This window comes from Accipiter gentilis, chromosome 22 (genome assembly GCF_929443795.1).
Source record: "Accipiter gentilis chromosome 22, bAccGen1.1, whole genome shotgun sequence".
NCBI classification, from domain to species: domain Eukaryota; kingdom Metazoa; phylum Chordata; class Aves; order Accipitriformes; family Accipitridae; genus Astur; species Astur gentilis.
In genome coordinates, this window is record NC_064901.1 from 18,239,635 (window position 1) to 18,264,439 (window position 24,805).

At 36.5% G+C, this 24,805-nt stretch overlaps 1 protein-coding gene across 3 annotated transcripts in view; it reads left to right on the forward strand.

Annotated features, from left to right (window-relative positions):
* Positions 1 to 24,805, forward strand: part of TTBK2 (tau tubulin kinase 2) — a 99,769-nt gene that overhangs the window by 15,149 nt on the left and 59,815 nt on the right. For 2 of the 3 annotated variants that reach the window (XM_049825914.1, XM_049825916.1), the window contains exons 2-4: positions 12,998 to 13,154; positions 18,430 to 18,577; positions 24,322 to 24,395. In XM_049825914.1, the coding sequence (XP_049681871.1) occupies positions 13,086 to 13,154; positions 18,430 to 18,577; positions 24,322 to 24,395 (291 nt within the window). In that variant the 5' untranslated portion in view covers positions 12,998 to 13,085. Of the gene's footprint in view, positions 1 to 4,281; positions 4,391 to 12,997; positions 13,155 to 18,429; positions 18,578 to 24,321; positions 24,396 to 24,805 lie in introns of those variants that run through there. The other variant, XM_049825915.1, reaches the window with a different exon arrangement.

Consider the following 24,805-nt stretch of genomic DNA (forward strand, 5'->3'; position numbering starts at 1 on the left):
TGGAGCTTCTTTTAAGTAACTGACAAAAGATTATGCACAACAATTTAATTCAAATCACAGCTCATAAGTTCAGTTCATTTGAATTTATGGTGTTACAGGGAGCAGAATTTCTCTGTCTTCTCTCTTTCTTCCCAAACATAATGTTTGAATGTAAAATTCTGCAGCAGACTAAAGATCTGTATTCAACAGTGGTCATAAGTGGATGCCTACGGGAAAGTACAAGAGCAGAGAAAACATACATGATACATTCCTCTAGTACTTTTGCATTTTCTATTAAGGGACTACCAGAGCCGAATATGCTTAATACATATTTTCAGTAACCCATAATAATTTTCTTTTCCATGTAGTTGTCCAGTGTCCTCTTGAACCATGGTAAACCTTTATCATTCACAGTATCCATTGGCAAGAAGTTGCACAGGTTAACTCCTTTCTCGTGTTTGTTCTGAGCTTGCCTCTGCTGACCTCTTTTGATATGTTTTAGTTCCTTTATTGAATGAAATTGTGAGTAGTTGATTCCTAGCCAACCTTTCCATGCCCCTAATGACTTTGTAGACCTCTGCCAAATACCCCTCTCTACTTCCCATCATCTCTCAAAAAATTGTCATTCATTACTTCCTGTGGAAATTAGTCTGTATCTCTGATTATCTTGTTCCATCTTCTGAACCTTTTCCTTTTTTTTTGCGGGGGGGGGGGGATCGGTGTGAGATAGGACGGACTAGAATTGCATACAGTACTCAAGGTATCATATACATGGACATATACATGATCTTCATGTTGTCATCTGTTTTGTCTGAATTCCTGACATTTGGGGTTGGGTTTTTGTTTGGGTTTTTTTTTGACTGCTATTTAGTATTGAGTTGGCATCTTTTGTAACTGTATATTATAATACCAAGATCTTACTCTTGATTGCTAATAGTTTCTCATATTTTTAGTGAGAAGTTAGGATTATTTTTCTGATGTACGTAATTTTACATTTACCTACACAGAACCTCACTTACCATTTTGTTGCCTGGTTATTCAGTACCATAAAGTCACCCAGCAGTTCCTCACAGTTGTCCCTCATAATTTCTTTTTCTCTCTTTTTTATAAACCAAGTCACATGTTGTTGTCAGCCAGCTTTTGTTACCTTAGATCTCACCCTGTTTTCCTTGAACTGCACAGATCATATCCTGCTTCTTGCAGAACTCTACTTGTAGCCTCTTTCCACTGTGTGAAATGGCTGTTTAGTCCTCTGTTTCCTGCCTTTTAGCCAGTTATTTTTATATGTAAGGGACTTGTACTCTTATGCCATGTCTGTTTAGTTTCTTTAAAAAGAGTTTGTCAAATACCTTTTAGGAATCCAAATAGGCTTTATTTGGATCATTCTTACTCACGTGACTCTCTCTTAAGTACTCTTAGATTTGGAAGATGGCACTTTGTTTTATCAAAGCTGTTATCTTCTCAAAACTATATTACTTTTCTTCAAGCGTTCAGTAATTCTTTCATCATTACAGTTTCTACTAATTTGCTGAGTACAAATATTGGATTTCCAGGCCTGAAGCTTATTGGATGTCCCGTGTAACACCTTTTAAAAATTGGCAATATATTTGCCACACTCCAATGCTTAGGTGCCAGTGTAAGTATAAATGAGAGGTTATGTACCCTCATAAATAGATTAGCTATTTAATTCTTAAGTTTGTTTTAAGCCTAGCTAAATATCATCTGTCACTGGTGGCATTACTTTGAATTTGGTTTTACATATTCCCTATTTCTTTTTTCAGTTACTTCAATTTAAGGCAAATTTTCTGATGTGTTTCAGAAAGAAGTGTTTCTTTCTGGATATTTTCTTATTTTTTTTCAGCTGTCAACACAGATGCAAAAAATCATTGAGCTTCTCTTTTGCAGTCTTACCTTCTTTGAATACACCTCTTATATTCTGACCATTTATTGGTCCTACATATTCTCTGGCAAGCATTCTATTCCCATTGTCTGAAGAAAAATTTATTATCAGTTTTAATGTATTTTATTTTTCTTCCTCAGTCTGGTTTGCTTTTTCCCTGTTGTGCTTTTGCACCTGCTGTAATTTACTATTTCTTTTATTATTTCCTTTTTTCTACTTAGAAATTCTCTTAACCTGCTGTTCATGCATGTTGGCTTTCTTTTGACCTTTTTCAAGTCTTTCTTAATTGATATTTTATGCTTTGTTTTCTACTTGGTCTGTGTTAGAGAGACTGCTTGGTTTGCAAGACCAAAATAAAGCAGAAATGGGAGATATGGTCAGGCAGTATCTCTAAAAAATGTGCCCGTGAATTATGTCACATGCTGAATAACAGCCTTCTGAAGAAGGATGGTGTTTAGATATCCAAGGAATCTGTTCCGAATTTGAAAGCAGCGCCTTTAATGATGCAGATGGAAGATCAGGAGTCAGGTTTTCCATATGTGAATAATTTGTGCAAATTTTTTTTTCATGCAACCTGAAATAAAAATGTAAATATTGAGCTTGATAAATGGTAGCTCATCAGCCTAAAAAGTGTAGCTCTCTGTGCTGTAGTTTGTATTCAGAAGTGATCTAGAAAAGATGCAAATACTGAAGTTACAAAGTCTGGTGATACAAGGGTATTAAAATTAGTAAAGAATAAGACCGACAGGGAAGAGCTGGAGAAAGACCTTGCAACTCTGAGGTAAAGAAAAATGAAAATTATCATAAAGCAATTTATGTAGGGAAAAATAATTTTAAAATTTACACAGTGATGAGCTTCTCTGGAATGGGGTCTTGCAGGTTCTCTGAGAATAGCAGGTCAGTGCCTAATAACAATGCTGGTCTCTGCATCTCCGAGGGGATGCAATAGCATTGGAGAATGCCCACAGATGGTGATCAAAATCAGTGAAAGACTAAATACATGAAGAGGTTAATGAGGGGGCATATGGTAGCAGTGTATTCCCTGTGTAGGACTAAGAGGTGAACAGGGAGCAACTGTGAAGTCTACCTTCCAGTACAAGGGTTAGTGAACCTCAAATGTAACTAGCAGAACACAAATTGGAAACAAAGATGTGCTTCTTCCCACAGCGTGGAATTAAGTAGACTGTTATGGATGCTAAAAGCTTTCATGGATTCGGAAAAGATCTGATGAACTTGGAGATGAAAAATCTTAAATACCATCTTTGGCTCAGAAAGTGTTTTGTGTCCCAGCTCGCTATATCCTCAGAAAATATTCTGGGAAAGTGTGATTATGTGCTTTCTGTGTCCTTGTATTCTTCCCTAGATGTCTGCTGCTGGCAATAGTCAGAGGCAGGAGATTGGGCTAGGTGGATCTTTTATCTAATGCAGCCTGTCTGCTTTTGTGATTAGCTGTCCATACTATCTACTTTTCTACTGTCTAACCTATTTTTTTTCTGCTGCAAATTAAGTTGATATTTTTGGATTTGTCCCAACTTTAAATGCCTTTGCCAAAGTTCCATTTCAGTTTTTTAATACCTGTCTTCCATTTCAAACCTTGAAGGACCTCCAATTAGCAGCTCAAGTTTCAGTCACCATTGCTTGAAGCTGCCTTCAACTATGGCTACAAAGCAAGTGCATGTTCTGGCCAAGTCATGTTGTTGTCTCTAACCCCTGTACCTTGGAAAGCCCCAGCATGAATATTTGTTAGGGACAGACTGGTCAGGCAGTCCTAGATGAGCTACCTATCTCCTTTGTTTTTGTGGATTGTGCTTCTAGATTCGATATTGCCTGAGCCCATGTGATCATTGTGGAATATTCTGTGAACAAGGGAGACTCCATGGCACTGTAGAGAGCCCCGCTGAAGCCAGCTCAAACTGAAGATAAAGTAATAGCTTGTGCTGTTGCGCTGGCAATAGCTTGTTGTAGGTTTATTTTAGCTGCCTTAGTGTCACCTTCTTCAGCATAGCCAAGCACCAAGCCATTTCCCACCTCTCATGTCATTTGGCAGTTCATAAGGGCCCACTTAATGTCGCTGTCTCCTACCCGCTGGTGCTGGGGATGTTTATATCAGTGCTGAGTTTGTCTTGGCATGAGGGTCAACACAGGGTCTCTGTAGTTTCTCATCTTCCCTTTGTGCCTGACTTTTCCAGCACTGTTGACCTACTGTTGGAAAGTACAATCCTCCTTGAAAATAGTGAGGTGTCTTCTGCATAAACTGTAATGTGATGGTGCGTCTTTCCTCCTTAACTCTTTCAGGGATTGCTGCATTGTGTGGCAGGATGGCTGTGCATTCCCCTCATCGAGGAGGCCAAAGCCTGTCAGAGTTTGGTAGACCTCCTGCACTGCGTGGGCTCACTCAGATTCCACCTTCCTGTCAGCTAGGCTCTTTTGGAGTCATCTTGCTTGGTTACACCTGATCTCATTACTGATCTCATTTCACACACTGGCAAAAAGGAGAGCTACTGTCTTCAGGTACTTAAGGAGATGGAATACCTATGTGTGCACGGCCAGTGCTCGCTCTCTGTCACAATACTGCTGCAGATTTAAGAGCTATGTGCTCCTAAGATAAGGATGCTAAGAGATTAGACATTACAGATTAAAAAAGGGTTATTCCTCTGGTTTTTTCCTGTTCTTCTTAGCAAAGTGTCAGGCCTTATTCACCATGTTTTTGTGATGTGCTTTATCAACTGACATATCAAGGAAAGTCTCAGCTTTTTTTAGCGAGACCCGGATTGCTTTGTGCATGGTGCTGCAGTCTGGGCACAATACAGTGAGTATAGTCTTGTGGTCTGCTAGCTGGGCTGCTTGTCTGCCACTGGCAGTCTTGGTGATCTTTTGATCAATATCAGTGCAGACAGCATTTTGCTATTTGCATGTCACCTATCTGATCATGTCACCAAAGTTCGTCTCCCGATTTTTTTGTATTTTCAAAAAAGTTAAGTGTTAGTCCCATTTATGTTTATAGTTTACCCTGAACTTTACTTGATTGGATTAAGCATTGAGAAGTTAATAGCAGTTAGTTGTATATATGCCTTTGCATCATTCTTGGACAGTCCTTAGCAGCAGCTCTTCTCTATAAAGTGCTGTGGATCTACTGCCAAAAGTTGCGGAGGCTTTGGAAGAAATTCTTCAGAGCAGTGTATTTGCCTTCTTGCCTTCTGTAGTTGTGTGTTGTATGCCTGGCTTGGGCATTTATGTTTTTCCTTACTGAGAAAATTGATTTATGAAATAATAGAAATAGATAGTACTAGTGGAAAGGGTTTGGAGTGTCTTAAAGGATCAATTTATGTTATTCCTTGGTATATAAAGTTAGTGACATTGATACTAATCTATTAATATTGTAAGTGTATCCTAAGAAGATAAATGACTATTCCAACATTTCAAAAAACTGGAAACAAAGATTTTTATTTTGCTGATAAATCCAGACTGTGAATAGTTTGATATTATGTTACTATGTCACTATTTAAAGTATCTTAATTGTTTGACTTCAAGCTGTCTTTGTATCAGTGTTCAAACCCACGTTTCATGATCACTTAACTCTTCTGCCATGAAAATTTTACGAGGATCTTGAAAAATAATTATTGTAACGCTGTGTAATTTAGGTAATTGCAGAACTGACTTTCCATTTGTGTGTTTAAAAATATTTTTGGCTTCATGTAAGTGATCAGAGAACTAGTTTCTTTGAAAAAGACTTTTATGACAGGTAAAACAAATTCTTGTAATAGCAAAAACCCCCACTTGTAGTTCCATTTAGGTTTTGTTGTAAATACAACAGTTATAGTGAATCTAAGACACAGAAATACAGCTCTTTTTTAAAAACTAAGCTTTTAAATTAATTTTGGAGCAATGAATAAGGTTTCACAAGCTTCTTTTTGATTTGGAACTCACTCCGAGTTGTGGGGAAAAAAATTAGAATGATACAGTGTTATTTGGAATGAAGTTAACCTCTCCAAAGGGTTAGGTTTCCACGTTAGTATTAAAGGCTCTGCACCTGAGCTTGTAGTTCAACAACTGGTTTGAATTGAAAGCACCACAGTAGTCCCCCACAGCTAACTTCCATTCATTCTCTTTTTCTGACATAAGTCTTTGTGCAATTGTGTGACAGATCAAATTAGGAAATTAACTCAGCTAAAAAATACCATCACAAAAATATCATGGATTAAACAGAGGTTTTGTTTCATGACTCATTCTAATTCTCCCTGACCAGAAATTTCTGATTTTCTGTAGGTAATAAATTACATGCTGTGTTTCTCATAGGAGCCACAACCCTATAGTCTCTCCGTCATGCGCATACCCAGGTGCTTCCCTTCCTTTATGGCAAGGTATAGAGTACTTCTTATCTCAGTTGGTCTAATAAAGAAACATAATGAAGTTTGCTTCAGTGCAATTACTTTCAAGTTCAATTTAATTTTGAAATTGCTTATTCTATTTTGGACTTGAAGAGGGGTTTGTGTGCTTAAAACTTGTAGGGTTTTGCCACCTGTATCAGTTGGTTTAGTAAAAGATAATATACTCCTTCCATAAACGTTGCCTTACTTGGGTTTTTGTAACATTTTGGTGCTGAAATCTCTTGCAGACTGGAAATAAGTGTGGTAGCTTGAAATACGTGTTTTTAAAATAAGACTGTTATCTTGAAACTAAACGTTATATTTTTAAATCTGTCTTCAAACTGAGAAAATATTGCCACTTTGTAATAACAACATAGCTTTAAGTGCAGAAGTTGCCAGAAGGAAATCTAGACTCTTGGCAATAGCACACAAGACAGTTGGGAGCTTTTCACACCTGGAATATGCAAGTGGTGATGAGTATTTTGGCACCCAAGAGCTTGAGATAGAAAAACCTAAAATGGCATTGGTTATCTGTTGAATTTTTAAAAAGATTTTCTTCACAACCAGTACAGTTGGAAATTTAGGTCAAGGTCTTAAATTTAGTTTTCTTGTTGACATGATGAATGATGATTTTCAGGACCACAGCTTCTAATGAATGTATTTAGAAAATATTCAGGTTGTAAGTGTAGGATAGCTTTCTAGTTTGGATGTTCAAATAGATACACTTAAAACATTTCTGGTCTTAGAATTTACAATTTGAACGTGCTTCTCAGCCTAAGACAGTGGACTTTACCATAAATGTGGTGGAATTAGGACCTTTGAACATTTCCTGCTCTGATTTTCTCTTTATGTTGACTTGTTAAACTTTTCTTTGTTCGTTTAAGTTCTTTTTCTGCGCAGAAGTAGAAAGTACAGAAGTGTAAAGCAACTTTGGTAGATTCCAGTTAATTTACTAGATTCTTAAATGAACTGAAAGCAAGCAGATAGAGCTCGTAATAAACATAGAGAGTTCCTAATAGCAAAAGGTTGATATTATTCCACAGGGGAGGCAAGAGGTTGTATATTTTTCCTTTCTGTGGAACAGAAGTAATCTTTTCTCCTTACTTGCTTTGTCCTGAAGATTACAGTACCTCATTCAGCCAAAATGTCTGTGTTACTTTCTCAATCTTAGATCTGGATTTAAACATCTACAAAGGCTGGTAAGCAGAGATTGGCTTCAATTTAGGGCCATCTCTAAAGAAGTTATGTACACGCACACAAGTTGCGTAAAACAATTGCCTTTGCTTGCTGAGCTAGAATCAGCTTTTACAAAATTGACTTGTTTTTTTCTGGAAGTTTTGCACTGTTATTTTCTAATAGCATATAATATTTTCGTGTACTTGGTTGGGATAAATTAAAGAAGTCTTTTGTGGGGGTGATACGTAGTTAAAAGCAGTTAAGTGGATAGAAGAGCTTTAAATAACAGATGCTGTTTGTACAGTATTAAATTCTGCATATAAGCACTGACCCTCCTTTACCTGTTCTTATACTGTGATCAGTTTCCAGGCAAAGGCTTATGTTATATGACTATGGTGGGTTGACCCTGGCTGGACACCAGGTGCCCACCAAAGCCGCTCTATCACTCCCTCTCCTCAGCTGGACGGGGGAGAGAAAATAACAATGAAAGGCTCATGGGTCGAGATAAGGACAGAGAGAGATCACTTACCAATTACCATCATGGGCAGAACAGACTTGACTTGGGGAAGTTTAATTCATTACCAATCAAATCAGAGCAGGGTAATGAGAAATAAGGACTAAATCTTAAAACACCTTCCTTCCACCCCTCCTTCCTTCCCAGGCACAACTCTACTCCCAATTTTCTCTCCTTCCTCCCCCACCAGCAGCGCAGGGGGACGGGCAATGGGGGTTGGGGTCAGTTCGTCACACGCTGTCTCTGCCGCTCCTTCCTCCTCAGGGGCAGGACTCCTCACTCTTCTCCTGCTCCACCGTGGGGTCCTTCCCATGGGAGACAGCTCTTCCCTAACTGCTCCAGCCATGGGTCCCTTCCATGGGCTGCAGTACTTCAGGCACAGGCTGCTCCAGCGTGGGTCCCCTGTGGGGTCGCGAGTCCTGCCAGAAAACCTGCTCCAGCGTGGGCTCCTCTCTCCAGGGGGCCACAGGTCCTGCCAGGAGCCTGCTCCAGCATGGGCTTCCCACAGGGTCACAGCCTCCTTCGGGAACCCACCTGCTCCAGCATGGGGTCTTCCACAGACTGCAGGTGGATACCTGCTCCACTGTGGACCTCCCTGGGCTGCAGGGGGACAGCCTGCCTCACCATGGTCTTCACCATGGGCTGTAAGAGAATCTCTGCTCCGGCGCCTGGAGCATCTCCTCCCCCTCCTTCACTGACCTGGGGGGCTGCAGGGTTGTTTCTCTCACATGTTCTCACTCCTCTCAGCTGGCTGCAGTTTCTTTTTGCGCAGCGACTTTTCCCCCTTCTTAAATCTGTTCTCCCAGGGGTGCTACCACCATCGCTGATGGGCTTGGCCTGGGCCAGAGGCGGATCCATCTTGGAGCTGGCTGGCATTGGCTCTGTTGGACATAGGGAAGCTTCTAGCAGCTTCTCATGGAAGCCACCCCTGTAGCCCCTCCGCTACCAAAACCTCACCATGCAAACCCAATACAGGAACAAAGTCTTTACTCATTGTGTTGTCCTAGTTGTTGCATGGCATGTCACCTGGAAATAAATTTGACAGAGGGCTAATTAACTTTAATTGTGATAACTCTTGCTATCTTACACATTTCCTCTGATCTGATGAACTGGTCTGATAAGGAAACTGATGAGTTAATGAACATAGAATTTTATGAGATACATTGCAAGTAAAATGTCTGTTACTTTTTTAGGAGAATTATAAAGTGTTCGTTGTGCAGAAAATAACCGTACTGCCACCTATAAAACTGCACTGCTAAAGGATTCATCTGTTTAATGAGTAAGGGAAAGCTTGCACCTTAACTGTATGTCATTAACTGTTCATCTCCTTCGGTGGGATACAGAGTATGCTGGAGCTTTCTTAAATCGTTTAACAGCATTGTATGCTGTTAAACAGCTACACTGAAAGCAACATATGGCTATATTTCAATAATACAAATGGGACTGTATGTACTTTTATGAGTCTTTTATTCATCTGTGGAATTTAGAATGGGCCAAACAATCTGAATTTAAGTCCTTCAAAATTCAGAGATGTTTGTTTTGTCCTGAGCACCACCTCCAAAGAATGCATATTGATGTCTGTCCAAAGGTCCTTTAAATGTAGTCCTCTCCAATAATGTCTTTTTTTTTTCTACATGAATTTGGAGAAGGCGATCATAACCTAAATTGCACCTACCAGAATATGTGTTTTCTATTATTAGGTAAGGAGTATAAAAATATTTATCCACTGCAGTACATTAACAACTAACAGATTTTCAGTTATACAGTGTTAAGGTTGTTAGAGAACACATCAGAGCAATGAGGCCATCTAGATCAGATTGCGAATAAAGGCTTTAAAGAAACCATATTCTCACAGCAGTGCCTGAGTGTAAGCATGGAGGTGTATAAGCATCTGATAGAGTTGTGATTTAGCAGAAGTATAAAACAGCTTCAAACTTAAATTAGGGGAAAAAAGACTACTATCACAAAGAAATAAAAAATATCATCTTTCATCCGTATTACGTATTGGTATGATTGAGTGTAATTCAGTGTTGGTGTCTAACTCAATGCTGCTGCCCATACCACAAGAAGAATATGGAGCAAGGAGAGGATTTTCAAAGGAGGACCACATAAAAGACCCATGGAATAAGATGGAAGGCTTAAAGCTTCATTTATTGGATTAGAGAAGGTTAAAAAATGTGTTTAGATGCTTAAATGAGGTGAAATTACTGGGAATGAAATTTGGTTTCCAAAACTGTAACAAAGTCATGTGGTAAGAAACTAAAATTAGACAGATTAAACCTTGAAACAAAGCGAGTCATGCTTACTGTGAGGGAAGGGATGTACTGGAACATGTTACCAGTGAAGATAGGGGACTCTTCATTATTTGGACTCTTACGTATTAACGTGTGCTAATTCACTGAAAGGGGTGAAGTTATGTGGCCTGATCAGATGAAAGTTTGGGCTAATTTCAAACTTTCTGGCCTTGAAATATGTGACTGGATGCTCCAGCTACTTTATTTGGGGTCTTGAACAAAACAGGATTCTTCAAATTAACATCAACATGTTTGTAAAACTTGCATTTTTCAAGTAAAATAGTGGTTGCAGTTGATTATTAAGCTTCAGGAGGTGTCTAGCACCTTGCCTTCAGGGGCTCAGGAGAGAACTTTTGCCTCCTGTGCACGACAGTTTAGTGAGTCCTGGGGTTTTGGTGCTTTGAATACCGGTGACTGTTGATATAGAATGGATTTTATTGCTTTGTAATGATACAGGATGACAAGAGATTTAACAAGGAATTAGTGTATTGGAATAGGATTGAGGAATTGTATATGAATGAGGATTTTGTTACACTGGCCATGCAGATGTTATCTATGGTAATATGGTATTTCTATGATAATTATTAAAGTATGGGATGGTTCTGTGGGTATATGTTTTGCACCATTGGATTCTGGGCCAGTTACTGATGCTCTCATAGTATGCTCAAGAATGCATGAATGAATAGTTCTTGGAAATGTTTGTCAGAGCTATGACTATAAATTGTATTTGAAATGTATTTAAAAAAAAAAAAAGTATCTAACCAGGTATCAGATTAGGGCTGATAGCAGTATTAAAAAAACTCTAAAACCACTGTTATTGTATCTTTGCTTTAATAAAACATCTACTTATCCAACAGGTGATGAATTTTGCTCATGTTTGAAAGCTTCAGTAAAATCATACTTGCCAATTTTAGATTTTTCTAGATTTTTGAGATGAATTATTTCTCTATTACTTTTTTTAAGCAGGAGTCAGGAAAAAAACCCCCTTCAAGTCCCAATATAGGAGTAAACATATTACTTGGTGAAGACCACCACCTACTTTGATGTAACTGGGGGGTGGTGGAAGGGGAAGCAAAGATTTCATTAAATGGAAAAATCACCGTACATGCTGTAAGCATGTAATTTTGGAAATAGACCTTTTCCCCTTCGTTAGTGCCATTTCATTTTCTCTTTGACTTCCTTAGTTCCTGACTGTGTTATGATAATTCGGTTAGAAAGGCCAGTAATTATGGTCAGTGGTTAGTAATGTTAAGGGTGTTCACGTAAATGACTATAGTTCTCTTTAGAATTTTGACCTTATCTGCAGGGGAGAATTTACCAGCACTGGTAGAATTTAAATTTGTTTTGTTCAACTTGATTGAATTGCAGGGTGGACGCAGTTACTCAGAATATGCAATATTAATTTGGTTTCCCTTCATTTGTTTGAATTAAACCAATTCAGGCTACATATTCTGAATGAACACTCTTTTACAGGGATGTAATCCACTCTCATTTGGGTATAAATTTAGATCTTCAGCTAATCTAGATTAATTTTTCTCCAGAGGGGTCTGTTTTGTCTGGAGTTGGTTTAAATGTCAGAATTCACAATTGAAGCAAGAAAGGCATAAATGAAATATGAAAAATAAATATGAAAGAATATGGAAAAAAACCCACCACAGTTACTGTTATGTCAAATGAATGTCTATCTTAAAAGTCAGGTTGTTTAAGCAGCAGGTTGTTTTTTAAAAAGCATAATTTAGCCCCATTAGTAAATGTGGCATTTATCCACATGGAAGGACATGCTGTTAATTTAAAACAGAATGGTTGTACCAATTTTGCATATCATTTGTGTGTTGATTCAGGGAGAAAAGAATTTTTCACTTTTGGTTTATGCTATTTAGGAAGTGATAGAAATAAACCCAAAGCAAATACACTTTTGAAGAGTCTTATCATTGGATAGGAGAGTTTGTACAAAGAGTTACACTTGTATAATTATACCAGTGTAACAAATAAGCACAATTCTAGAAAAGCTTCAAACAATAGAAATAAGCTTTTAATTGGTTGTAGTAGTTGCTGATGGGAGCCATTATGGATGAATTAATCTCCAAAAGATGAATTTTTATATTGCTGTATAAAATTAGAGATAATTGCCTAAAGCCAGAAAATTAAAAAATTAAACTGATAGAATTACCCAGGACAAGTTTTTTTTCCCTTTAGCTATTTTTACCCTGACATAAACCAACAAAATTGTACTTTAATCATATTTAATCGTAAGTAATCCTAGCTATGTGAAACGCTTTGTAAAATGTGGAATAGTCTGTATGCAGTGCAATAACTTAAATTACAATACCGATTTAAGTATCTATTGTTAATTTTGTAATTTTTTGGTTTATATTACCTTAAGCTTATTATTATATATTACTATTAATTACTTAAGGAATTATTTAGTAAATTATTGATTAGATTTTTAAAGTTATTAAAATTAAATTTAAATGTAATTATGATTTACAGCGATTTGAAACTGTCTGCAGAATATAACTCTGAAAATGTTTATATTCATTAGTACTATTGAGATTGGCACTGGAGGTTTGAGAGAGAGCAACTTAAAAAAATAAGGAAGAATATACTTGAATTTCTTTCTGTACTGGAAGTTGATTTCTAGAATTCCAACATAAGTCACTATGGGATACAAAGCTAGTTAAGGTGCTAGGTGAGAAATGCAACTTTTTCTGTATTTCATGTTATTCTGTTAATCATTGAGGTCCCATGTTCTGCTCTGTTTCTGCAGTCACTGGTTAAATGGAAGCCACTCCTTGGATCTGGATGGTTTCTACTGACATAGACTTTGCATAACTCCATCGCTTCGGCAGGTTGCAATGAGTGGAGGAGGGGAGCAGCCTGACATCCTCAGTGTGGGAATCTTGGTCAAAGAAAGATGGAAGGTGGTGAGTATGCCTTCCTGCAGTTCTTTTTCTTCTTTAAAACAGGTTTTAAAAAAGAAGTAGTTTGCACTTTGAATTCTGCTTCAAAATTCTTTTGAGATGTATTTTGCTTAATTCTTATGTTAAATGGTGAAAGACTTGAAAACCACTTGTTTCTCTTATCCTACTTTAAAAAGAAGTTACATGGATTTAAGGTGGTTTTTTTTCTGGTAAGGACCTAGGAAAGCTTTTAAATCCTGACTTAGTGGCTGTTCAGAGTGCAACTGGGAGGTCCTGTTAGTATATGAAATCCAATCAGCCAGTGATTATGTCAGTTTGTTTCAGAAATCAGTCAGGCACCCTCTTGAAACTAGTCAGATTTTGAGATTTGTGAGTTCTTACAGGAATATCTTTCAGGACCTTGCTGTTTGTCCAATTAGAAATTTTGTTTGTTATATTTTGTAGCATAGATTTATTCCTGGCTGTTTTATATCCATTTGATTGTGTACCAGTATGGGCTTTACCATAAATAGCTCTGTTCCCTTTTGGTGTTCTTATCCTTGATTTACATCTAGAGGGAAACAGTATCCATTTGAAACTATTTTTGCTTGGGAAAAACAGGCTGAGTTCTCATAGTTCCTTCTCCATTCCCCTGATCACTTTAGAATTTTTTTGCTTGTGGATTTTTTTTAGATTAAAAAAAAAAAGAAAGGAAAAAAAAGCCACTTCATAATAGAACATTCTGGGTATCTCTGTGTGTTTAGTAGGCTGCAAACAGATACTGAAGCACTATTTTTTGCACCATCTACACTTCTTATTACTCTCATATTTCAGTATTTTATTCAAAACTGTGAGACTGAACATAGAAGATACAGATTCATCATTCATTTCAAATTCATATAGAGAAAATAATTTCAACTATCTTGTGCCCTATCCTTCATTTAAAAATGCAGGAAGCTGATACTACTAGCTTTGTGTAGGAAACCTTTGTATTTCCTTTTGTGTAAGGAGAACCTAAACGGCTATCTTTGGAGTGTAAGTATTTGTAAAATACTTTCTTATATTGCATCTCAATATTGCAGTGAAGTAAAAACTGAAAGCGTAGTCTTGAATCAGATCAAATACAATAAAATAGCATTATAAATAGATAACAGCATACTAATGTATCAATATCCAGTTGTCAGATATGTGCAACAGTAGTCCTGTTTTCTTCAGGTTTATTTTCTTTCCTGGGCGATGAAGAATGATGATCAGATTGGTGTCTTTTGGAAAATTTTGAGAGTAGGCTGTTGTTCATCTCATGTGATTATACATTTTAACTTGTATGTATTCCAAATCAAGTATTACAGGTGGATGAGTACCAAATACTATCTGTTGGTAACTCTTCAATTTCTTAATTTCTGTAGCAAACGCTAAGGATTTCTTGATTGCATCTAAGGTGATATACTTCTTTCTAAATTCAAGATTTCATAGGACAGTCTGCGAGTGGAAGAAAATAGCATGCAAATTTTAGAAATTCCTTAGTACTTGACATATATATATATTAGCATAATTAACACTGGTCTGGTAGGTTATGAAGTATTTAAGTTTTTTGCTAGTGTTCTTGAAGCAGTAGAGTACCTAAAAATTCCTTGTGTAGAAAGATGAGGTGATATAAACCAGTGGACTTTCAAGTTTTGGTGACAATGAGTATTGTCCCTATTTATCAGTATTAATTCTGATTGTTCCTTGTGGAACTCTCCCAATAGCCTGCTTTTTTTTTTTCCCCATTGAAGAATGGCAGCTCTTGTAGTATGATTGCATGAGATTATTTTGTTGTAAGCAGTTTAAGAAAAAAAAAGTATGCATTCCGAAATTTACGTAAAGATTTGCAGCTGAAATGCAATATTCAGAATTTTTGCTGCTCAGGACCTTGGTCTTTGTGAAAACATACCTGGAATTTGTGGACATGAACATTTTTAAAAACTATGCTCAATTAAACTTAATTTTAACCTAGATGTTCTTTAGAGTGATTGTATTTTGAAAAGTAAGCATAGAAAAGACATTATAAAATATTTCTTCCTCAGTGACACCCTCCCTTTCTACTTGTCTCTGTATCTATTAGCATTTGCTTTTATCCTCTGTTGATGCCTTTTCTCGTCCCTCTTTTTTGCCTTTGAAGCATTTATTACAATCCTGACATGGAGAGACTTGATTGTAATGATGATTGGTTTTAGGTAGGTTTAAGAATGTCATTCAATATGCAGTGTATGTGAAAGTACCAAGATAAAACATACTGGAAATTGTATGCTTTCGACTTGAAGCATAGAAAGAGATCGGAGTGGAAGGAGAGTATAGAGGAAATGAGTTTGGGGTGTGAGGTGCTGAATCCAAAGAAAAGGTTGAAACTGGTGTACAAAATGGGAGAATGTGGTGTAGGTGTAAACAAGGGCAACTTGGTCCTTGTCAAGGTAAAAGATGTTGAGCAGATGTGGCAGGAGGCCAGTATGTTTGAACAGTCAGCTCCTGTCTGAACTCAGAAGCAAAATGCGAGTGAACAGAAGGTGGAAACAGGGATGGACTGCCCGAGATTAATATGGAGACATTGCCTCTGTGTGTTGGGATGAATATAGGAAAGCCAGAGCTCAGCTGGCAGTTGAAACTGGTGAGGGATGTGAAAAGCAACGAGAAAGGCTTCTCCAGGGACAGTGGCAGCAAAAAGAAGACCAAGGAAAATGTGGGCTCATTGCTGAATGTGGTGTGTGACCCAGCGACAAAGGGCATGGAAAATATTTTTTCTACAATCAAAGAGAGGTTCATTTGTGCCTGGAATTATTGACTGATGTCATTATTGGGTGTATGTTAATGATTCTGTTGTACTTTATCCGAGGATAGAAATTGATCTGTTTGCTTTATTAGTGTGGTGGTGTGTTTGTTTTGTGGGTTTGTTTGTTTGTTTTTAAATTTTTTTTAAGCACATAGAAAAAAATAACCTTTCAGAGGCATTTTTCTCAGTCTGGAGGTTTCTCAAAGCTGGTAAATGAAGTTATATGATAAACTGCTATAAGATTATATAGGGGTGAGGATGGCTGTGTCACCTCTTTCCTTTTCCCCTCTCACATTTTTCACCATACTGTCTCTGTTGTGCTTGTACTATGCTGAAAATTTATGTGCTTATGCTGAAAACTATGGTCAGGTCAATGTCTGTGTTTAACTGTTGGAGCTCTGTTAATAGCTCAGAGCTCAGGCATCACCCGACCAAGAGGTGGAACAGAAAAATGCAGACTTAAAATGGCCAAATTAGTCACGAAACTACACTTTCAAGAGATATACACAGGTACACATATACTGTTTTTTAAAAATAGAATCCTGTTAAAACTTGCTATTTTCCCCAATATTTAGATGACCATTCTCTTCCCTTTCTGTAAGGACTAACAGTCTGCATATATTAAATACATCTGAATGTAACCAAGTTGTACCGGACTTGAAAGGTTTCTGTTTCTCATGTTTGTGCTTAATTCAGAGTTAACCCTAGATTCTTACCTGAGTAGTACCTTAAACAAGTCACGTCCAGAGATGCAAACTTCATATTCAGGATTTGTCATACTCTGTACTTGAACTTGTTAAGTTCTTGAAATGTGTAGACTGAAGAGTAACAGGCCTGTGTTGGTGCTATGCATGTTATGCTGCTTCAGAGAAAATACACAGCCTGTGGAGAAGAGGAGATTGCATTTGCTAAAAGCTAGCATGCTTTTTAGAAGGAAATGGACGTGTGAATTTGCAGTTGACAGGTGTTGCACTAGAAGCAGATATTTAGGTGGGTTACTTCTGTGGTGTGCTGTTTATCTTATGCACTTTTTTAAAATTGGCAATGAATTGGCCAGAAGTGAGTAATGTAGATAATGCGATGTATCTTGGACCATACTTTCCTTGTCTTAAGAATATTGAAATAGCAGTTGCTTGTGATGATAAAAGATCTTCAGGACAGAAGGTGCATGATGAAATACTGAGTACTGTTGTAATAAGACAGAATAAAAATTTCATGCGATATGACTTGAAAAATGCAAGTAAACAATATGAGTATTTTATCTGTTACCTTCTTCCTTATTCTTAAGGGCCTAGGCTGGTTTAAAAATTGTTTTTCCTTCTCAGTCAGATGGCTGATTGTCTGGATTAGGAGACATTAGATTTATTTTCAGAATCTGAAGGCAGGTCAACATATTGCTGATCTCTAGATCCTCAGAATGTTTAGATGACATTTAATACAGTGTAGTCATATAACCTTAGCAACTGTATGTTTTCAAATTACATTTAGAAAACCATGTCAGTTCTTTCAAGGTAAAATATAGTAAAAACACTATATTGCGTGTTTCTTAGGGTAAGTTCTTTTTGTCTCCTTTTCTCTTTTATCAGCTTTAGAATGGTAGCTACAGGGGAGATCACCATATGAAAGCATTACATGGAATAATGTTGACATTTTTGATACTGAACATCAGACGGGTCTCTGTTCCCTGTTAACTTTTAAAGCAGAGTGAAAACACAACTACTAGTATTTGCTCTGAATGTAGTACAAACTAATAAATATGCCAGGAGCATTCTTTTTATCTCTTTCTAACACAGATTAAACTTTCAGTAGTGCAAGTTTCTTCTAACACAGATTAAACTTTCAGTGGTGCAAGTTTCTTTAGTATGTCTGTTAATAAGTATGGTATTGGTGAACCATAAGTAAATGTAACATATAAAATATATACTCTAAGATAATCTTAGCCATTTCTTATCATTTATGATTTAGCTGTTATGTGTAAGTCACTGCATGTAATAGAAAATACCCTCTTTTCAGTAAGTCCAAGAACTTTTATACCTTTAGTATTCAGTGTGTGTATTTCTGAAAAAAGAAGATGGCATATTTTAAAAATATTACTGTGCATTGGTATTTGAAGGTCTCTGGGTAGTATGTGACTATTTGAGGAATGACTTTATTCAGCATGCTGATTTTGGTCAGATGGATGCTGGGAATGCTAGTGCACTCCTCTATTGTATTAAATACAAGAAATTTAGTGCAGATGGAGATCAGATGTATTAACTTGTTTTCCTATAATTCCCTTCCAAATTGTGGTTAACCATACCTTTGTAGATTATTCAGTAGCTCTTTTACGTACTGAAGGATATGATTATGTTATTTTAAAAATCTATTGGTAACACAACAGCGTTTGCAGTGTGGCAGGCAGTACAAAGAAGTATTGATGTTTTGTTTCCTTTCTTATTGCCTCTTTTAAATCTGTTTTTGTTCCTTCCCCCACCCCCCCCCCCCCCAATATAGTTGAGGAAAATAGGAGGTGGAGGATTTGGAGAAATTTACGATGCACTGGACTTGCTTACTCGGGAGAATGTTGCACTGAAGGTCGAATCAGCTCAGCAGCCAAAGCAAGTGCTGAAAATGGAAGTAGCTGTGTTGAAGAAATTGCAAGGTAGGGCTCTACCCTGGATATGCCAGAAGTAGGATGTCAGTGTGTCCTCTTAAAAAAATCATTATAATCTCTATTTAGTCATAGTTTGAGTAAATATCCCCCATATTCTGCAGGTTATTGCTAAAATGTTTATTAGAAGTGGAATAGAAGCTCTTTCAGCTTCTGAAAATTTTGCTACAATGTACCTTTTCTTTAAAACAGGATGACATGAAAATAAAAACAGCAAAAAACCTGAATTGCTGTAAAACCTATGCTCAGCTGTAGTTTATTCTGGATCCCTGTCTTGTCCTTACCTTTTTTGCTCTAGACTTTGTTGTTGTTAGCTTTTTATTTCCCCTTTCTAAGATGGTCTCTTCTTTTTTTGGCACTATCTAGCATTGAATGTTTGTGGGTCTTTCACATAGCATCCAGGACAAGAATATTTGTATTTCTTTGCCCTTGCAAGTATTGCCAAGAACAATTCTAATGCTGAAATGGGAAACATGTTTCAGAAAACCCCACACAAACAAACAAACAAACAACTTTAAAATACTGTAACTTGTAGGAAAAAAATTATTGGGATGTAGAGTCCTGAAATACTTTTAGGGTTCAAGTCCTTGACCATTCACAATCACAGTTTTGAATAGTCACTTTTGATGTACCTTTAAATACTTTAATGTCTGAAGCTATCAATACAGAGAAATATGCAATGGCTTCTCTTCGTTGCTTTTCACAACATAAGATTATTAAAAAAAAAGTTTAAAGGGTGACTTTTTTCTTTAAAATTTATTTTGAATCTGGAAGGTTTTGACTAATACATTCGTCCCTGTCAGCAGCCCAATTTTTTTTCAAACTCTTAGTTTGAATAAAACAAAATCTGCATGATAAATGGTGCTGCCTAATCTGCTGTAAAGGTCATATTGCAGCAGAAATTGACAGCCTCTATAGATTTAAGAGGGCAAGCATGTCGCATGTTATAGTGTTCACAAACTGTTCCTATGTTTATATTTTTTTAAAGAATTTCACAAAAATATGGTATTATATAGTCGAGCAAGGAGATTCAGGGACTGCATATTAGTTTTCTTTGAATTTTAGTTTCTAGTCCAGAGATGAATAGTAAATTTCAGTATTACCAATCATAAATTTAGAAATAATTTGTCAGGGTTCTGAAGAAATTGTCTTAAAGATAGTGAGTTTTGAAGAAACAAACACTCTCTAACTCTCGCGTTTTTAAATGCTCAGAAGTAATTTTTCAAGGGTTTTCTGTTTTTTTTTCTGCACACGTGAGCCTGATTCTATATTTAACAAAATCCAGTGTCTTTAAAATTATATAGGTAAAGCAGCTAAAGTAATAAGGAAAATAGTAATAACTGAAATAAAATATTGGAATTTGGTAGCACTACAATGCCAATGTATTTGTAAAAACAATACCTTATATATGACTGCATAACTGGAGTGCCTTATAACTTTCTACTGTGAATTTGAGTATAGTGAAGTTTGAGTTAAGATGTTACAAAAATGCTTTTTCTTAGTAAAAACTTATTTACTTTTTAAAATATTTTTGAAAACAAAAAATGTTTGCTGAAATAATAAAAAATTGATTTGTGAATAATTGCCATAGGGCTTTACAGAAATTATAATTTTCTTACCAGTCTTCCTTTGGGGAGTATAATTACTTTAACAACCCAAGTCTTCCTGCGGAAGAGTCTCTGGTTCTACTGAATCATGGGAAATGCTGTCTAGATGAAAAGAACAGAATAATGAAACATCTGAACAACAGATCTACTGAGGCAATTAATCCAAATAATATATAATCCAAATAAAGATCTTTCAGTTATTTATTTTCTTAATATTATTTATCTGAGAAAACAATAAAAAGTTTTTATATAACTGAAACCCTGATTTTGTATGAGATCTTTAGAAGGAGCTCTTTTGACAACCTTCCTTATGCGAAAACAATCTAAATATTATTCCTTAATTCTTATCTTATTATTCTCTTGCACAGTTTAAAAAAGAAAAAAAAAAAAGTCAGTGATTCCATGATAGTAACACTAGAGGTGACCTTTAGTCATTGCTGTGCAAGTTCCACATTATGGTGTAACTGCTCTGGTTTTAGATAAGGAACGTTGTAGATGATGGGGAAGTGACTACAGTAAAAAAATAGGCAAACCTTTTGCATATATTGAGATTTATAGTTTACACAGATATGTAACGTTATTTTTATATGCATATATTTTTATCCATACTTAACGGATTCTCATTAAATAAGAGTATGGTAAAGACCATTATATGTTTTACATAAAATCCTGCCTCCTAGGAGCCATCTCCATTAATTTTTCTCCCTTCCCAAGTTTTCAGTATGTAAGAGTTAAAAATTTGAAGCAGAGAGTAATTAAAGAAAAATAGACAAAAATGGGAAGTACAAAACCACTTTATTATTATTTCTTGAAGAATATTTTTTTATTAAATGCTTCATTTACGATGTAGAAAGTTTTCTTTTTTTGACAAGTTTTTTTTTTCATGCAGATTCAGAGCAGGTGAAATTGTCAACAGTTCTTTTAGGATATTTTTGTAACAACCTTCTAATAGCATACATCCTCTGAGACCAACTTTTGTCTTGTTCTTCTACCCCTTTTTGGCACCTGTGTGTGTGTATATATATCTATACATATGTATGTAATTACTATCCTTTTCTCAAAGGGCTTATGTTCTCTTGCTTTCAAGGTGTTCTAGTTACCTTGGACATAAATCAGAGGAAGGAATGTAACTGTCATGAAAATCCTTTTCTTGCAAATATTTGGAAAGTTTGATCTATGAGTAGTATGTAATGAAAGACAGTGAGCTGACAGTGTCATTCAGAATTCTCGTGAGGTGTGGATTTTTTTTTTAAAATATATTTATTATCATATACCATTTCTGGGAAAATTATAAAGAAACAGGCTTTTAACAAAGAATTAAATAAACAGGTGTAATATGTCTCAATCCGGCAAAACAGCTCTTCCAGTCTTTACTGGAACTAGGTACATTCTCAAGGTTATAAACATACTTTTGTATATTTCTGTATTAGAATCTTATTTCACAGAAACTGTGAAACTGAAATGAGAATAGCTGTTGGCAGAAGTGCAGGGTTGTACTATTTTTTGGTTTTGCTTTCAGAAAGTTTGAAAATTAAAACAGTGTTGTCATTCATTGTGGAGGTGAAATGAGTCATAACTTTGTAGGCATGCTGTACAGTGAATAACGAAAAACTTCAAAGAATCTCTTTTAAGACCCTGATCTAGCAAAACTTGCTTAAATATGTGAGTAGTTTTATGTCTTCTTCCTTAACTATGAAAAAGGAATATGTTCACTGAGATGGCCATTTATTACAGCTTAGTCATCTATTGAATCTTTGATTTTTATTTTTTTTTTCCCTGCCAGTGATGCTGTTGCCTAATTATTGTTGTCAGAATGCTGTTTAACTCTTTAAGCTCTGTTTTTGTTTTGTTTTGGTTTTTTTGAAAGAAATCTGCTGCAACAGATGGTTGTTTTGTTTAATCAGGGTGTTAGGCCATCTGTTCCCACAGTGAGATGGGAGAAGACAGATTTATCACATCTCACTCAGTGAGAGCGAGACTCACTCAGTTGGTTTCTGTCTCACACAACCTTACAGACTTCTCCCTCACTCATTTACAGCTCTCTAGTGTAATTTAGTGATGGGTTGCGCCTGGTGTAGGCTGAAAAGCTAGCTGTAGTGATACACTGCAGCCTGGGGAATGGCACGTAGGCTTTGTACCCTCTTTAGGAAGCTTTTCAAGGGCATAGTTGTTCATTGCAGCCTGTTACCGTCATCTTCTCCCCCTGCTCCCCAGTCATGTGGCTTGCAGCTGTGAGAAAATGCTGTTTTCTTGCTGAGGGAAAAGGAACTGAAGATATCTGCAAAGGTGTAGTAGGCGTGTATAGCCACACTGGAGCAGCGGAGGATCATGCTATTCAAAAGGTGTACAGGCCCTACTTCTGTCCTTTCCTGTTTCCTCATATTTTTATAAAAGTTAGTTTCCAGAGAATCTACCATACAACTGGAGTTGCTGCTCCAGTTAAAATGGGGTTTCTCTGACCAAACCAAGTTTTGGACGTTTACTGAATTTGGCAGATGAAATCTGACTAATACACGTTTCTCTGAAGATGTTCCTTCAGCATAGCCACAGTGGCTGTAGAATGAATCATAAATACTTGAGATGAGACTTCATTAACTGGAAACTGTAGCAATGAATATACAAAATTTCATCTTGACAAATTTGCTGCAAATCCTTTTTCTTCATAAAATTATACTGTCTGTAATATTGCCTGTCTTACTTAAATAAATGGGCGGAAGGAAAAAGTGGAGGAAAAGCAGTGATATTTACAGCTTAGCACTTATGTATCTGCAGAAGTTGTAGAGATTTCTTTTAAAGTAATTCTTTTAAAAGAAACTATTTTGATGAATTCTATACCATTTTCTTTGTTTAAATGGGCCTATCTCTTTTAATTGTATGTGGCAGGGAGCTTCCTGAGGAAGCAATAAACAGTCAACCACTCTTCCATCAAGTGAAGTGAGAATATTCAGAAGCTGTAGGGCCAAGTTTTAGGGTTTTGATGGAGCTATGAGTACAGCAGTAACAAAAAGTCCCCCCAGATCTGTTGCCAGCAGTAATGGTGTTTTGAAAGCGGTTATGTTTTTTTTTAATTTTTCAATTGCTTTTCTCCTATCACTTCTCTTTTCTGTTTATGACGTTCTGGTAATCCTAAGGGTAAAGAAATTAATGAAAGAAACCATAGGTGACACAGATTTTGCACAGCTTTAGCAACCACTTGCAACCATCAGCTTCCTCTTGGCTATAGCTTCCATGGTGTCAGAAAGGAACATAAATGGCCTGCGGGACTTAAACCCTACGCTTCCCTGTTCTGTTGTAGAGTGCAGTCTCTAGGGGTCCAGTAGAGTGCAGAAGGGGTCCCAGCTTCTCTCCCAGTCAATGAACATGGGTACCAAAATGACAACGAGGATGCATTCCCCTTCTATTTCCCTACTGCAGTCTTTGGCTTGCCTTTTTCTCTGTTTACCTGGGGAATCTTATGCTTTGCCTTACAACTGCAGGATAGTAAGGAGATTATTTTTGTCTGGCCCTCTTCTCCTCCATAGTTCGCTCCTAGGACAGGAGGAAGCTTTAAAGAAAATTGGCTTAAACCAAACTGATTTTTTTTTTAGCTACTACAATTCTTTTATCTCTGCCTCAGTGTACCTGAGCTGAGTTTGTCTTTTGTAGCTAAAAGGCAAAGATCGTATTCTAGAAAAAAATATTCATGGATCAGATTAGTGGAATTACATTTTCTACAATTTTTTAATACAAAATATGACTACTGTTTTCTTTCGCTTCAGCTTATAGGAAAAGAGGAATGATGGCTAGGAATATTGTCTATAACAAGCTATCAGCTTTGCAAGAAAATAACCTTTTCCCAATCCAAAATGCCTCAAATTTGTGGACATTTAGGCATATTGCCATGCATGTTTTCCTATAGAAGAGTGATAGCTGTGGTAGGACTGCATATTTTATAGGAGAATACTTTTATTTAATTGAGGGTAGAACTGATGTTGCGTTTACAGCTGTTGAACTGTGGGGGTGGGGGACTTAGTTTACTAAACATCTCTAATGAAATATAACTATCTCTTCCAGTATTTTGCTAGGTATTTAAAGGAATAAACCACATAATTTCATTATTATTGGCTAATCTGCTCCTTTTTCTCTTAGGAAAAGATCATGTCTGTAGATTCATTGGATGTGGAAGGAATGACAGATTTAACTATGTGGTCATGCAGTTGCAGGTCAGTGTATCAAACAGAGCTCAAAGTTTCCTTGTGTGTTTTGGTTTATTAGCCAAGCATATATGAAAATACTAGTAAAGTTTTAGAGGATGACAAATTAAAAAAAAAAGAAAGAACATGAACACATAGTGGTGAGAAAACCTAAATTGAGCATATCCTTATGTCTTTATCCTTTGATACCCTTTCCATAATTCTCTCAGAAAGAAGAAAGTTTGCATCCTCAGAAAGACCTGACTATTTAAAGAGTGAACTGTTATGTCTTCTGAGATAATTCACATTACTTTGAAGACTTCGCGTGAAGATAGTCTAAAATATAATATTAGTCTGTGCATTTTGTTGTTTTTTTTGATGAAAATTAAAAAATACCCATTGCAAGTAAAAGAAAACACTTAATTCACTTTACTGAAAGA